Source organism: Natator depressus, chromosome 3 (assembly GCF_965152275.1).
Source record: "Natator depressus isolate rNatDep1 chromosome 3, rNatDep2.hap1, whole genome shotgun sequence".
NCBI classification, from domain to species: domain Eukaryota; kingdom Metazoa; phylum Chordata; order Testudines; family Cheloniidae; genus Natator; species Natator depressus.
Window position 1 is genome coordinate 184250902 of NC_134236.1, and position 12086 is coordinate 184262987.

At 43.6% G+C, this 12086-nt stretch overlaps 1 protein-coding gene across 3 annotated transcripts in view; it reads left to right on the forward strand.

The window, feature by feature from the left end:
* Positions 1 to 12086, forward strand: part of EML6 (EMAP like 6) — a 340990-nt gene that overhangs the window by 64407 nt on the left and 264497 nt on the right. For all 3 annotated transcript variants that reach the window (XM_074949464.1, XM_074949465.1, XM_074949466.1), the window contains 3 exons: positions 1897 to 1965; positions 5859 to 6044; positions 10169 to 10304. In XM_074949464.1, coding sequence (XP_074805565.1) covers positions 1897 to 1965; positions 5859 to 6044; positions 10169 to 10304 — 391 coding nt within the window. The remainder of the gene's footprint in view (positions 1 to 1896; positions 1966 to 5858; positions 6045 to 10168; positions 10305 to 12086) is intronic.

The window sequence follows — 12086 nt, forward strand, 5'->3', positions numbered from 1 at the left end:
CAGGCTTTAGTTCTGTGATCGCTGCAAGAGGCCCATGCCCGCTAGTGAACCACACAGCAGTTGTCTGCGTTGCTTGGGCGAAGGACACGTTAGTGAGAAGTGCAAAATTTGCAAGTCCTCCAAGCCAAGGACTAAGGAGTGCAATATTTGTTTAAGAACGTGCCTTATGGAGTTGGCCCTCACCCTGGCACCAGAGCAACGCTCCAACTCGGCGCCGAGTACCATGACCTCAGTACGCAGTGCCCCATTGGGACTGTCCACTGGCCACCATCATTCCCCATCCATGGCTCCGACCAAGAAGGCCAAGAAGGTGAGGCGAGGCTGGTCTCCAACCTCCCGCAAGGGAAAGGATAAGACTGGGTGTGAGCAAGGTCCCATGCCAGACAACTCAAGAAGGAACTGACGTGGGGGGAACTGGCAGTGCCCTATATACCACGGCATGTTCGCGCCACTCCAGGGGGCGCTGGAGCCAGTCCCCTACAGATAGTGCTGAGGGAAAAAACTTCTGGCACCGGTGCATGTGGTGAGCATACACACCTAAATTGAATGGACATGAGCAACACATCTTGAAGACCACCAGTTATGGAAAAAGTCTTTTCTGGTGTGAGGGTCATAAGACATTGCTGCAGTCTGTCATTTACATATTTAAGAAGTATAGTACTTAGAAAATACTTCAAAATCACAACTTTTTATAAAGAAGATTTACATTTTATATTTTGAAAGACAGTGTTTATTATACTAAATGACTGGTTGCATACTTAACATGATAAAATACTTGTTAACTGACTGGAGTAGCTACTGTGCTTTGAATCAAAATGGAGAAATTAGGCAAGGGGTGTGTGTGTGTGTGTGTGTGTGTGTGTGTGTGTGTGTGTGTGTGTGTGTGTGTGTGTGTGTGTGTGTGTGTGTGTGTGTGTGTGTGTGTTAAATGAAACAATTCACACTACTGTGGCTCTTTTGGGTAATGTTGATTGCTAGTTTGGCTCCTGAACCTCTGAGGTCTGAATATCACTAGTCTACATTTTAAAAAGAAACTAGTGATTTGGGTGCCTCAATTTTTGGGTACTCAAATTGAGACACCATAAAAGGGCCTGAATTTCAGAGGTTGGCTGCTCAGTGTTTTCTGAAATTCAGGCCCCTGTAAAGTATCTAAAGATGGAGAACCAAAAACTGAGGCACTCTTGAAAGTTTGGGCCATAGTATAAACTCTTTATTTTCAAGCTTTATACAATATTTCCCTGAGGGCCTGATTGTGCAGTTATTACTGAGACTAAGTTCCCATTGACCTCAACAGGAGTTCTGAGTAAAAAATGTGGGATATAGTCCTTAATTTTGAAATATGCTTACTTTGTATTATATACAAAAATATATATTGCTCGCCAAAATGACTAATGTAATTTTATTATGTAAATTTCTGTGTATATTACCACTTTAGCTGCATTACATAAGATGGCATATTGGGTTAGTATTGCCTAACCTGACCTGGGTACACCTTTTCCCATAGATAATGAGTGAAGATGAGTAATGGTCTCTCCTCTTAACTTTTGAGGGACATTAGCTCACATCACACAACTTGCACTTTATTTTCCCCAGTTTGGCACAGTAAATTTTCTCTGGGACTAGAATAGGTGGGTTGTTGCAAGTTATGAATAAGATCTGCTGGCAGAGCTGTATGTGGAAGCCTGCAAGCACATGTCTGCATTATCCCTCAGTCTAGCTATAGTTATACTTGTCATTCATGTCATACAGCATTGTATTCACCTAAACATTATGCTGTTAATTTAATCAAATACTGAGCGATAGAACTGCATTTAAAAATGTGCAAAAATAAATTAAATATATGGCAGATTCAACTGGTTTATAATTCAAAGTAGCATCTTTGAATATTTTTAACAGATTTTTGATATTTCCTGGGATCCATATCAGCCAAACAGAATGGTTAGCTGTGGAGTGAAACATATAAAGGTAAATTGGTTTTGTTGCTTTTATATTTTCATTTGTTAATGTTTATGAAGTCATCCGATGTCCTGAACTGCTTGCCTATTTTCTTTCAGTAGGTGGCATCCTGGCACCCCCAAAGCCCATGAACACTATCTAGTTTTCTAGGTTTGCAGCCAATTAGAGATGATGAGGGAAACTTTCAGAAATATGAAGTGATTGCAGTGCAGGACAGCTTATCAAGCAAAGTATAAACATTTAATGTCTTAATATTTACCAATACTCACTCCCATTTTTGGCTTCTGCCCTCTCTATTCCACCAAACTGCTCACCAACATCTTCAGTTATCTCTTCCTAGTTAAAATCTCAATAAGGCATCATTGAAAAGGTCTGAAAGGATTGATTCACTCACTGAGGCTAAGAAAATTGCAGAACCATGGATCACTTGATGATTACCTGTTTTGTTCATGCCCTCTGAAGTACCTGGCATTGATCACTGTCAGAAGACAGGATACTGGGCTAGATGGACCATTGGTCTGACCCAGTATGGACATTCTTATGTTATGTTCTTATGAATGAGATAGGGATCCTAACTGCTCAGCCACAGTCTGGACAGAGACTACAGAGAAGGTATGAGAGGAGTCACTCCATGCTGCTAGACATCCTCTGCAGCTTTGGGAGTCAGATTTCTTAGAGATCCTTGGTTTTCCACTCCATTTTTTGGCCCAGCTCCCTGTACCTCTGATCTCATGGAACTGAAGAGAGAACCTGAGTACTCCACAGCTCCAGTATTTGTTCCTTCCCACAGTTTTGCACAGGAGGCACATGTGGACCTAAATACATATTTGTAAATTACCTTCCTGTTGCCTTACTTTGTTGCCTAGTATTAAAACTTAAATGGGACCAAAATTTAAGTAAAATTGAAAGCAAAATGAAAATCCCCCCCCCAAAGGTTCATATTTTGGATAAAACCTCCTTGGGTTTATGCAAAGCTTGGAGGGAAGTCCCTCACTTGGCCAAAGTTTTCTGTTTTCCCCTGTCTTTGAGACGCATCTCTACCAGATGGCAATTATTTCCCATGATTAGGGGTGGGAAAAATTTTAAACAGAAGTTTTAGGAAACTTGCTAATCTTTCTTGCTCTGGTGGCTGAGAAGTTTGAATGCTAAACTGACACGATTTTCAAAACTGTGGGGTGGTTTTGGCAGTAGTTATGCCATTTGCTGTGTTCTGCAAGCTGCTTCTCAAAAACCTATCTTTAGTTAGCACCCGTGCTTTGTTAAAATGGTCATAATTAACCATCCAAACAAACAGATATAGATTAAGGCATGCCATAAAACTGTGTGTTGAAATCTTTGAGGATTAGGTGTTGGATTCCCATCAAAAGATGTACAAACAGTAGTCCATACTATATCTTAAGGTTAGAGGGATGGGATCTCTGCTTGAACTTAGAGGTAGATAAAATAAATAGCTTCTCCAGCTCTATACTATAGGGTATTTACTCTGTGTTGTAGAATCAAGATTAATATTTGGGGAGGAAGAAATGGGGAGAGTGTAGTCTTTTCTCTGAGCTTCTCTCTAGTCAAGCAACCCAAACTATTTCTGAAGTGTACTGCAGCTGAGCTTTTTGCTGAATGGCTAGGCTGGGTATCAAAGCCACACCTGCAACCTTCCACATTTCTCAAAGCCTGCATGCAATTTCAGATGAATAAGTACCACTGGCTTTTAAATACATTTAAAAGATTGTGAAGAGCTTTGAGGTCTACACTTAAAAACACTGTGTAAGAGGTAGGTGTTATTCTTATTTTTCTTATTAATTACTTCGCAGGATCAGGTTAATTTAGCTTCCTACATATGTAGTTAGGTGCCTAAGTTTAGCAAAATTCTTGGCAAAAGTGACTTGCCACATATAAAATTATCCCTAAGTGGTACAGGAGGAAGAGCAGAGTCTGAGTTCTCTCTTCTGTAGACACTCAGTCCTGGCAATCTGTGTCCCACAGACACTTGGCCAGAGGGCCCCAGGCTGGAATGGAGTTGAGTCTGTTGCTGAACTTGCTGTAGGCAGGAATCACAGGTGCTACCTCCTGCCTAGTCAGAAATGCTGGCCACCCACATCAATGGGCGGGGAAGTCGGTAGGGTAAGTGCTGAAATGGGGATAGTCCCAGTAGCAAGGACACTCAGCAAGGGACAATAGGAAGTTCCTCCCCCTGAGAGGCACCCATTTGCCAGCTGGAGGAGAGGGGTGCAGATTGGCCAACACTCCCCAGCTCCCAAGATTTATCTGGTGCAGGGACAATGTGGAGCCTCTTCCAGCTCCATTCCAGCAGCCCAGCCTACCCATTCGAAGTAGGAATGGGAACCCAGCCAGACAGGTGCTGCAGGTCTAGCTGATTGCCTATTTAGGGAGTCAGGAAGGAATTTTTTCTTCCATGGGCCAAATGGCAGAGGACCAGAGAGTCTTTTGCCATCCTTGCAGCATCTTCAAGCCACAGTGGGTTAAATAGGAATGCTCTTACTGCCTGACTGAGTTACTGGAGTGATGGTGTTTATTTGTCACAACTTGCAGCCAGTTTCTACTGTGGCTAAGAGAATAAAATGAATTGCTCCAAGAGGTAAAAGATCTTGGATTTTGGTGACGGGCCTTGGGCTCATGTGATAGAGGCAGATCTTGTGGCCCTCATAGGCTGAGGTCCCCACCCTGCTGCATCTTCTGTCCCATTCATGGGGGAGGGTGCTGAGACTCAGACAGAGCTGAGTCCTGGGGGTAGGCTGAGGAGAGCCACACTACGTTATGGGTTATATGGTATAGGAGAATATGGGTGATGGACAAGTAGGGCCCATCCCTTTTGTTAAAGTTTAATAAAAGTTGCAGCCTGCTGCTTTATTCCATGCATGTGTTTGTCTTCATTTTGCTGCTGTGTCCACATCAATATCCCCTGCTGGGGTGGAGGCTGCACTGGATATGCCACCTCCTACTGAATTATTTTGCTAAACTGTTGTTAGTGGGGCAGCAGTTATGAGTTCTAATGAGTCTTAAACTAGGTATAATTTGCTGCCTCCCCTTTCTCCCTCTACAGCCAACCAAAAATTAGGTGGGGGGGGCAGTATAGTGTTCCCCAAGTTTGAAAGCTGTGTGGAAAATATTCCCCTTCCACGCCTGTAATTAGGCCTATGTTGAAAAGATATGGAAATTGGAGATGGGCCCCAAACCAAAATCCTTGATCCAAACGCTTTCAACTCTAAGGAAGTTCATATCATATTTTTAACATATGAATTTTGTTAAAAAATGCCCAAAGCATGTTCTTAATTTGTCTCAGATTACAATCTAATGGTTATAAATGGCTCATAATCTTGTCTTTCATGACTTCCTATCAGCACATACTACTGTTGGGCTAAATGCTGAGAGTCTTACTTGATCCTCATTCAGGCAAACTTGATGGGAATTTTACATGAGTAAGTACTAAGAGAAGACCTCAGGACTTGGTCTTATTTTTTATTTCTACAGCCCATAGTTATGTATGGAGCTCTGCAAACAAACAAGACAAGTCCCTTGTTTAAGAAGATTCCATTCTATTATATATCACGCATGAAAAGGTGACAGACAAAGTGAGGGTGAGGTTATTAGAAGAATGAGGGTAACAATAATAAAACAGCATGAGTTATTTTTCAGTTTAATACATATACACACAAAAAATTTAACTATCACATTGTGTATGTGATCTTAAGATCTACTGTGGTAGTTTTCCATTCTTTATAAGTTGTTTGTGGCATGATGGAACAGTCAGTTAAGAGGCAAGAGCCATATAAGTGTCTAGCTCAGTTACTGAACAATATGTAGAGATGTCTGTAAGATCTGCAAACTGATGTCAAAACCAAAAATGCTGCAGAGACTTCTCTTCATGTATCATTTACATTTCATAGTTTTGGACATTGTGTGGAAATGCACTGACAGCAAAAAGAGGAATATTTGGCAAAACAGGAGATCTCCAAACTATCCTTTGCTTAGCATGTGCAAAAGAAGATGTCACGTACTCTGGTGCTTTAAATGGAGACATCTATGTTTGGAAAGGGCTAAACTTAGTCCGCACAATTCAAGGAGCTCACAGTGTAAGTTATGTTTTTAATTCTAACTTATGAAAATTAACCTTGTTCACTGAATTGAAGAACTGTAATGGATCTGTAATATTTCAAAAGATTCTAATCTGTGTCAAATCGTAATAGAATGTATAGTGTTCTAAGACTTTATGAATTGTTCACTTTATACTCTGATTATGTAGGTATTTAAGTATTAGCTACAGTATCTTGTTCTACTGACAGAACTGCTGCTGTTGTTTGTTTGTGTGTAGTGTTGATACTGATTTCACCAAACAGACTTAAATGTAAGGTATCATCTTGATAGATTTTTAAGGTGCCTTCAGTTCTGAATAGACCAATTGTATAAACATAGATTCTAATATGTTAGTCTTATTTAATATGCTAGTCTTATTTAAAATAGGATTCCCAATATTCCATACCAAGGATTTTCATAAAAATGAGATCTTAAGCATAACAAGCATCTTATGTGTTTTTCTCAGTAACCAAGGCAATAAGAACATGAGCAAATCTGCTTTATAGTGGAATTTCTCTTTGGCTTGCTCACATAACGTGGAAATGATTTTAAAAACTTTCATTAAATACTAAAAATGTAATTTGAAGCAAACAAAAATCTCAGTCTATTCAGTGTAGATGAACATTGGAGCTAAAAAAATAGCAGAGGCATATTTTACTACTGTAAATGTTTATTTCATATTCCTAAACATTCAACTTTAGTGCCTTAATTAGATTACATATGTTCATGTTTCCTTTTGTTCTCAAGGTAAAGGCAGAGCATTCTTCTAACATCTTGTCCTCAATACATTTGAAACTGCTAGAAACAACTGTATTGAATACAGTGTTCCATGTGTTTTCTCTGAACATGTGGGTAGGGATTGTTTCCTTAGTGTTATGCTATAAGAGCTACCCAGGGGATTTATATTTCTGGAACCTTGGTAGAAACAACAGTCTCGATATACAGTTGTTGCTGAGCCTCAGTAGTTATGAGCCTAAGAAAAACACAGCTTTGCTGACATTGTATGAAGAATCACAGTAATATTCAAAAATTGAGTTCCATCATGGAATGAGCCACCCAAATACCCCAAGGGAACCTGCTTCAAAAGAGAAATAACCCCCCCCCCCGACCACACACCCCTAGTTGTCACCTACCACCCATCACTAGAACCCATATGGGGTATTATCAAACAACTACAATCCATATTCAATGCATACCCCACCCGGAAATAAATCTTTCCTGGACCCTGTAAGGGTTTGGACTCACCCGGCAGCACCTCCTGCTGGTCATCCTTGGGAATTAGCTCGATTTCCAGCCCAGAGCACCCTCCGCAGGCCAGTGATCCACCTTACCACTGGTCCCTGGTCCCTCCCAGGATCTGGTGCCCTTGCCTTGAGTGCTGCCCCCCTGGCAGTGCCCCCATTCCCTGGGTCTCCCCACCCCAGGGAACCTTCACCCACTATCCCCACACCGCCTCAGTCATGGCTACTGCCAGTTACCATCTAGCCCCGCACCCTGGGGCGGACTGCAGTGTAAAAGCCAATCATGACAGGAAACAAGGGGTTTGGTCTGGCTGCCTTTACCCACCCCCAGGCTGCCCCTCTGCAACCCCAATACTTATGTGGGCCTGGGACCAGACCCTGCAGCCTGGGGAGTTGCTGGCCTAGGGCTTCCCAGCTCCTGAGGCCTTTCCCCAGCCCTGCCTCACTCTAGGTCCCCCAGGTGAGTTCCCCCACAGCCAGGCCTGTCTCTCTCTCCAGCCAGAGAGAGTCTGCCTGAACTTCTGGCTCCCAGCCTTTATAAGGACCAACTGGGCCCTGACTGGGGCGTGGCCCAGCTGCGGCTACTTCCCCACTCAGCCCAGCTTCTAGCCTAGCTGGCTTTTCAGCCCTTCAGGGCAAGAGCGGGTGACCACCCCATTACAGACCCACTCTTGTGGACCCAACCGGTCCCCCTGCCCCTTCTCCATGAGCTGGCTGCACGACTTGCAGCCGGTTTGTTTCCAGACCGTGCCAAGGAAACACCTATACACGCTCGTGCTCCACACTCTTTACTTCCTCACCCTCGCGTCCTGCCCCAATACAAAGTGGTGGGACCTCCTGCCACCTTTAGAAGGTGAGGAGCCCTGGTGGGCCAGCCAATACTCCACCCTGGTCCCGAGACCCGCCGGGGATATCAGCTGGCGGCTCCTTCATGGAGCCGTGAGCACGGGCGTGTATTTGGCGCGTTTTACCCCTATCCCAGACACCTGCCCCTTCTGCAGCGTGAGGGAGACTCTGGCGCACATTTACTTGGAGTGTGCCAGGATGCGGCCCCTATTCCGGCTCCTCACAAATATCCTGTTACGTTTCTGGCTGCACTTTTCCCCTCACCTCCTTCTCTATGCACTCCCTATCCGTGGCCCCACAAAGTCATGGGACCTCCTGGTCAACCTCCTCTTGGCCCTGGCTAAAACAGCCATGTATAAAACCAGGGAGAGGAGGTTGGCCAATGGAGACTCCTGTGACTGTGCCTGTTTCCGATCCTCTATCCGTTCACGTATCCGGGCAGAGTTCCTCTGGGCGGCGTCCACTGGCTCTCTTGATGCCTTTGAGGAGCAGTGGGTGCTGTCCGGGGTTCTCTGCTCGGTGTCCCCATCAGGCTTCCTTCTTTTGACCCTTTGACTGCACTCCTGTTCCTGTTATTTCATTAGTTGTCCCCCAGAAAAAATTGGTTTCCAGGTCCTGTAGATCCTCCCCTTAGGCTGGGGTGGGGGTCCTTAAGCAGTGGGCAGGCTCCTGCCCGCCCACTTCCTGGAACCCAATAGGTACAGACCCATTCTTCTGGCCTTCAAATAACCTCCCAACCTCTCCAACCTCCTCATCACACACAAGCTCCCCACAGACCAGGACATACCAACTCAAAGTGGCACCAGACCCTGCCAGAACAACAGATGCAAAACTTGCAGACATATCTTCCACTACTACAATGATAAAAAAAATCCCACAACACACCTTTCAAGATCCATGGGCCCTACACATGCCTTTCATAACATGTGGTGTACCTCATTTAGTGCACTAAATGCCCCAATAACAACTATGTGGGTGAACTTACACAGAAAAATGATAAAAGACAAAAACATCACTTCACCTGTGGCTGAACACTTTTCACAAAGCAATCGCTTTATATTTGACCTCTCAGTCCTCATCCTCAAAGGAAACCTGCATAACACTTTCAAAAGTTGAGTCTGAAAGCTTAAATTTATAACTTTGGTAGACACTAAAAATCATGGACTGAATAGAGAGATTGGATTTATGGCTTATTACAACAATCTATAACCTACTAACGGCCACTTCATCTTGAATGATCCCTTGAAATATGTGTTAACTACTTATGCTAAACAAGCTGTTCCATCTTGTACTTAGTTGTGACACTCTGATTTAAGTTTCCCAAACCTCATGAAGAGCTCTATGTAAGTTTGAAAGCTTGTCTCTCTCACCAACAGAAGTTGGTCCAATAAAAGATATTACAGTAGAGACAAGGTGGGTGATACATTAGTAAGCATTCTAACAAGTACTGTCAAACTATTGTAATGTAGAAGAACATGGTAAGCCATAAATTTTGCCTTTTTTAAAAGTGAAAAAGCAATTCAAACTACAGTAGATACTTTTTGTGCCAACAAAAAATGAAATTCACACTCTTTCAGTTTACATCAGATTCCAAATGATGTCTGAACTGAATTCATGAAACGTTGTCTGAGCCATCTCTGCACCTGTAAGAATATTTGTATCAATTGTTTGCTTGTTTTTGTTTATTCTGGGTGACAATTTATTGTGAGTGTCCTATCGTTTACTTAATACTCCTTTGTAACAACATTAATTAAATTTAATTTACAGTCACATATGTACGCTATGTGTATGACATTTATACAAAAACTTCCATTATAATTCACAATCAATGGATTGGTAAGATAGCACTTGAAATAAACTGTCACCTGTGTGTTTGGTTTGTTTTCTGAGTGGAGAGCATCTTGTCTTTTAAACAGTATTATCTAACAGTTCTTAACAGTTTGGCCTTTAAGAAGAGCATACTCAAACACACTTGGATTTGTTTTTATGTTTAAATTATTATTAACTTTCAAAACTATTATACTATTGATTAACAGGCTGGAATTTTTAGTATGTATGGTTGTGAGGAAGGTTTTGCCACTGGTGGGAGAGATGGTTGTATTCGGTTATGGGACACCGATTTCAAGCCAATAACTAAAATTGATCTCAGGGAGACTGAACAAGGATACAAAGGTAATACAATTATTTGTGAGTGGATTTTGAGATATTTGGATAATGGATGTTACATTTTAATACAATATAAAGTGTTAATGCCTGTGCATGCTGTTGAATTTTACCAGACCGGATAGACTATATACAGATTTTTAAACTGAATTATTTTGTTTGACAATAGTCTTTTTTAATATCTTTGAGCAGCTTTCATATTCCATAGTAAAAATAGAAGGGTGCTTTGTCATCTTTTTTCCATACTGTGGAAGTTCAGAACATGATCTACAAAGGTACACTCATCACAAAAGTGTAAGACTGAGGTTACTCATGCTTTCTGAGCACAAGAGAGGGGAAGCCAGTCATTATGACTCTTAATGTTCAATATTTTTCTTCGAGTGCTTGTTCATGTCCATTCCATGTTAGGTATGCGCAAACCCTCCAGCACACGCTGGAGATTTTTCCCTTAGGGGTATCCATTGGGCCAGCTCTAGTGCCTGCTGGAGCCATGCACTCGTGTGCCAGTATAAGGGGCGCTACTGGCTATTTACCCTCTCAATTCCTTCTTACCGCCCTTGACTGTTGCTGGAATGACCCTTCTTGCTTCGGCAAGATTTTCTTCCCAGTGTTTTTTGGACTCTAACTCTTCATTCTTAGTTATCATAGTTTAGTGTATATCGTTTTTGAAATTAGAATTAATGTACATAATTAGCTCCTGTCGTTGAGGGACTCCTTTGCGCCATGGGCCAGGCATGCCTCAATCTCCAGGCTTCAAACCTTGTGCATCCTGTGGCAAACCTATGCTTGTGAGTGACCCACACTCCAGCTGCTTGAAGTGCTTGGGGGAAACTCATGTGAAGGTCAATTGCCAGATCTGTCGGGACTTCAAATCCTGCACTAAAAAAGACAGACATTAGGCTGAAGGCTATCCTCAGGGAAGCTGCCCTCAGACCAGCCTCAGAGCAGAGCCACTATAATTTGGTGCTGAGCACTTTGGCGTGAGTGCGAAGTGCTCCTCCAGCATCAAGCTCTTCCCGGCACTGTTCACCATCTCCAGTGCCGAGGAAGAAGCACAAAAAGCAGCGCATTGACAGAGGGCGCTTGCTGGTGCAGAAGAAAGACAAGGGGTGGGAAGGCAGCACAGTGAGACCTGTGCTAGGCCACTCTTCCACTCCCAGACCCACGATGGCACCATCGACTCTGGCTAGAGCATTGAGTCCAGTGTGGGACCCTCTGCCAACACCCAGAAGCAACTGTGGCACCAGTGATCTGAGTATTCCATTGACCCCGGAGGCTTTCCAAGCTGTGAGGGACCCATTTGCTTTCCCGGTTCCCCCGACTCCATTGGTACACCCTCCAACTCCAATGTCCAGAAGCAGAAAGGAACAAGGGGCGTCAGGCTCCTTCCAGGACCAGGGCCCCTGACACCCTCTAGAGGCTAGCTGTCCCTGATCTCAGCATCCAGATAATCTCTGGTCCACCGCTGGTCTCTGTAGCCCCGGCACTGCATGGTGGCAGAATCAGGAACTGTTCCACTGTGGTCTCCAAGAGAGGGCTCCTGTTCTGAGTCTGAAGGGAACTGTAGGTGCAAACTAAGGCTCACCACCGGTACCCAACCTATGCACCACCAGCGTTTGGTACTGATCACCCCCCAGCACCTGGCCAGCGCGTCACTGGCCAATGCAGTGGTCTTACTGGAACCCCTTGGGGTTTCCCCTGGCACCAGGTCCTCCCTCCCATTGCTCCTAGTCAGTGGTTTCTGAGAGACAGGCTTTCGCTCCTTCTCAGTCATCACTGGACCCCGACTCC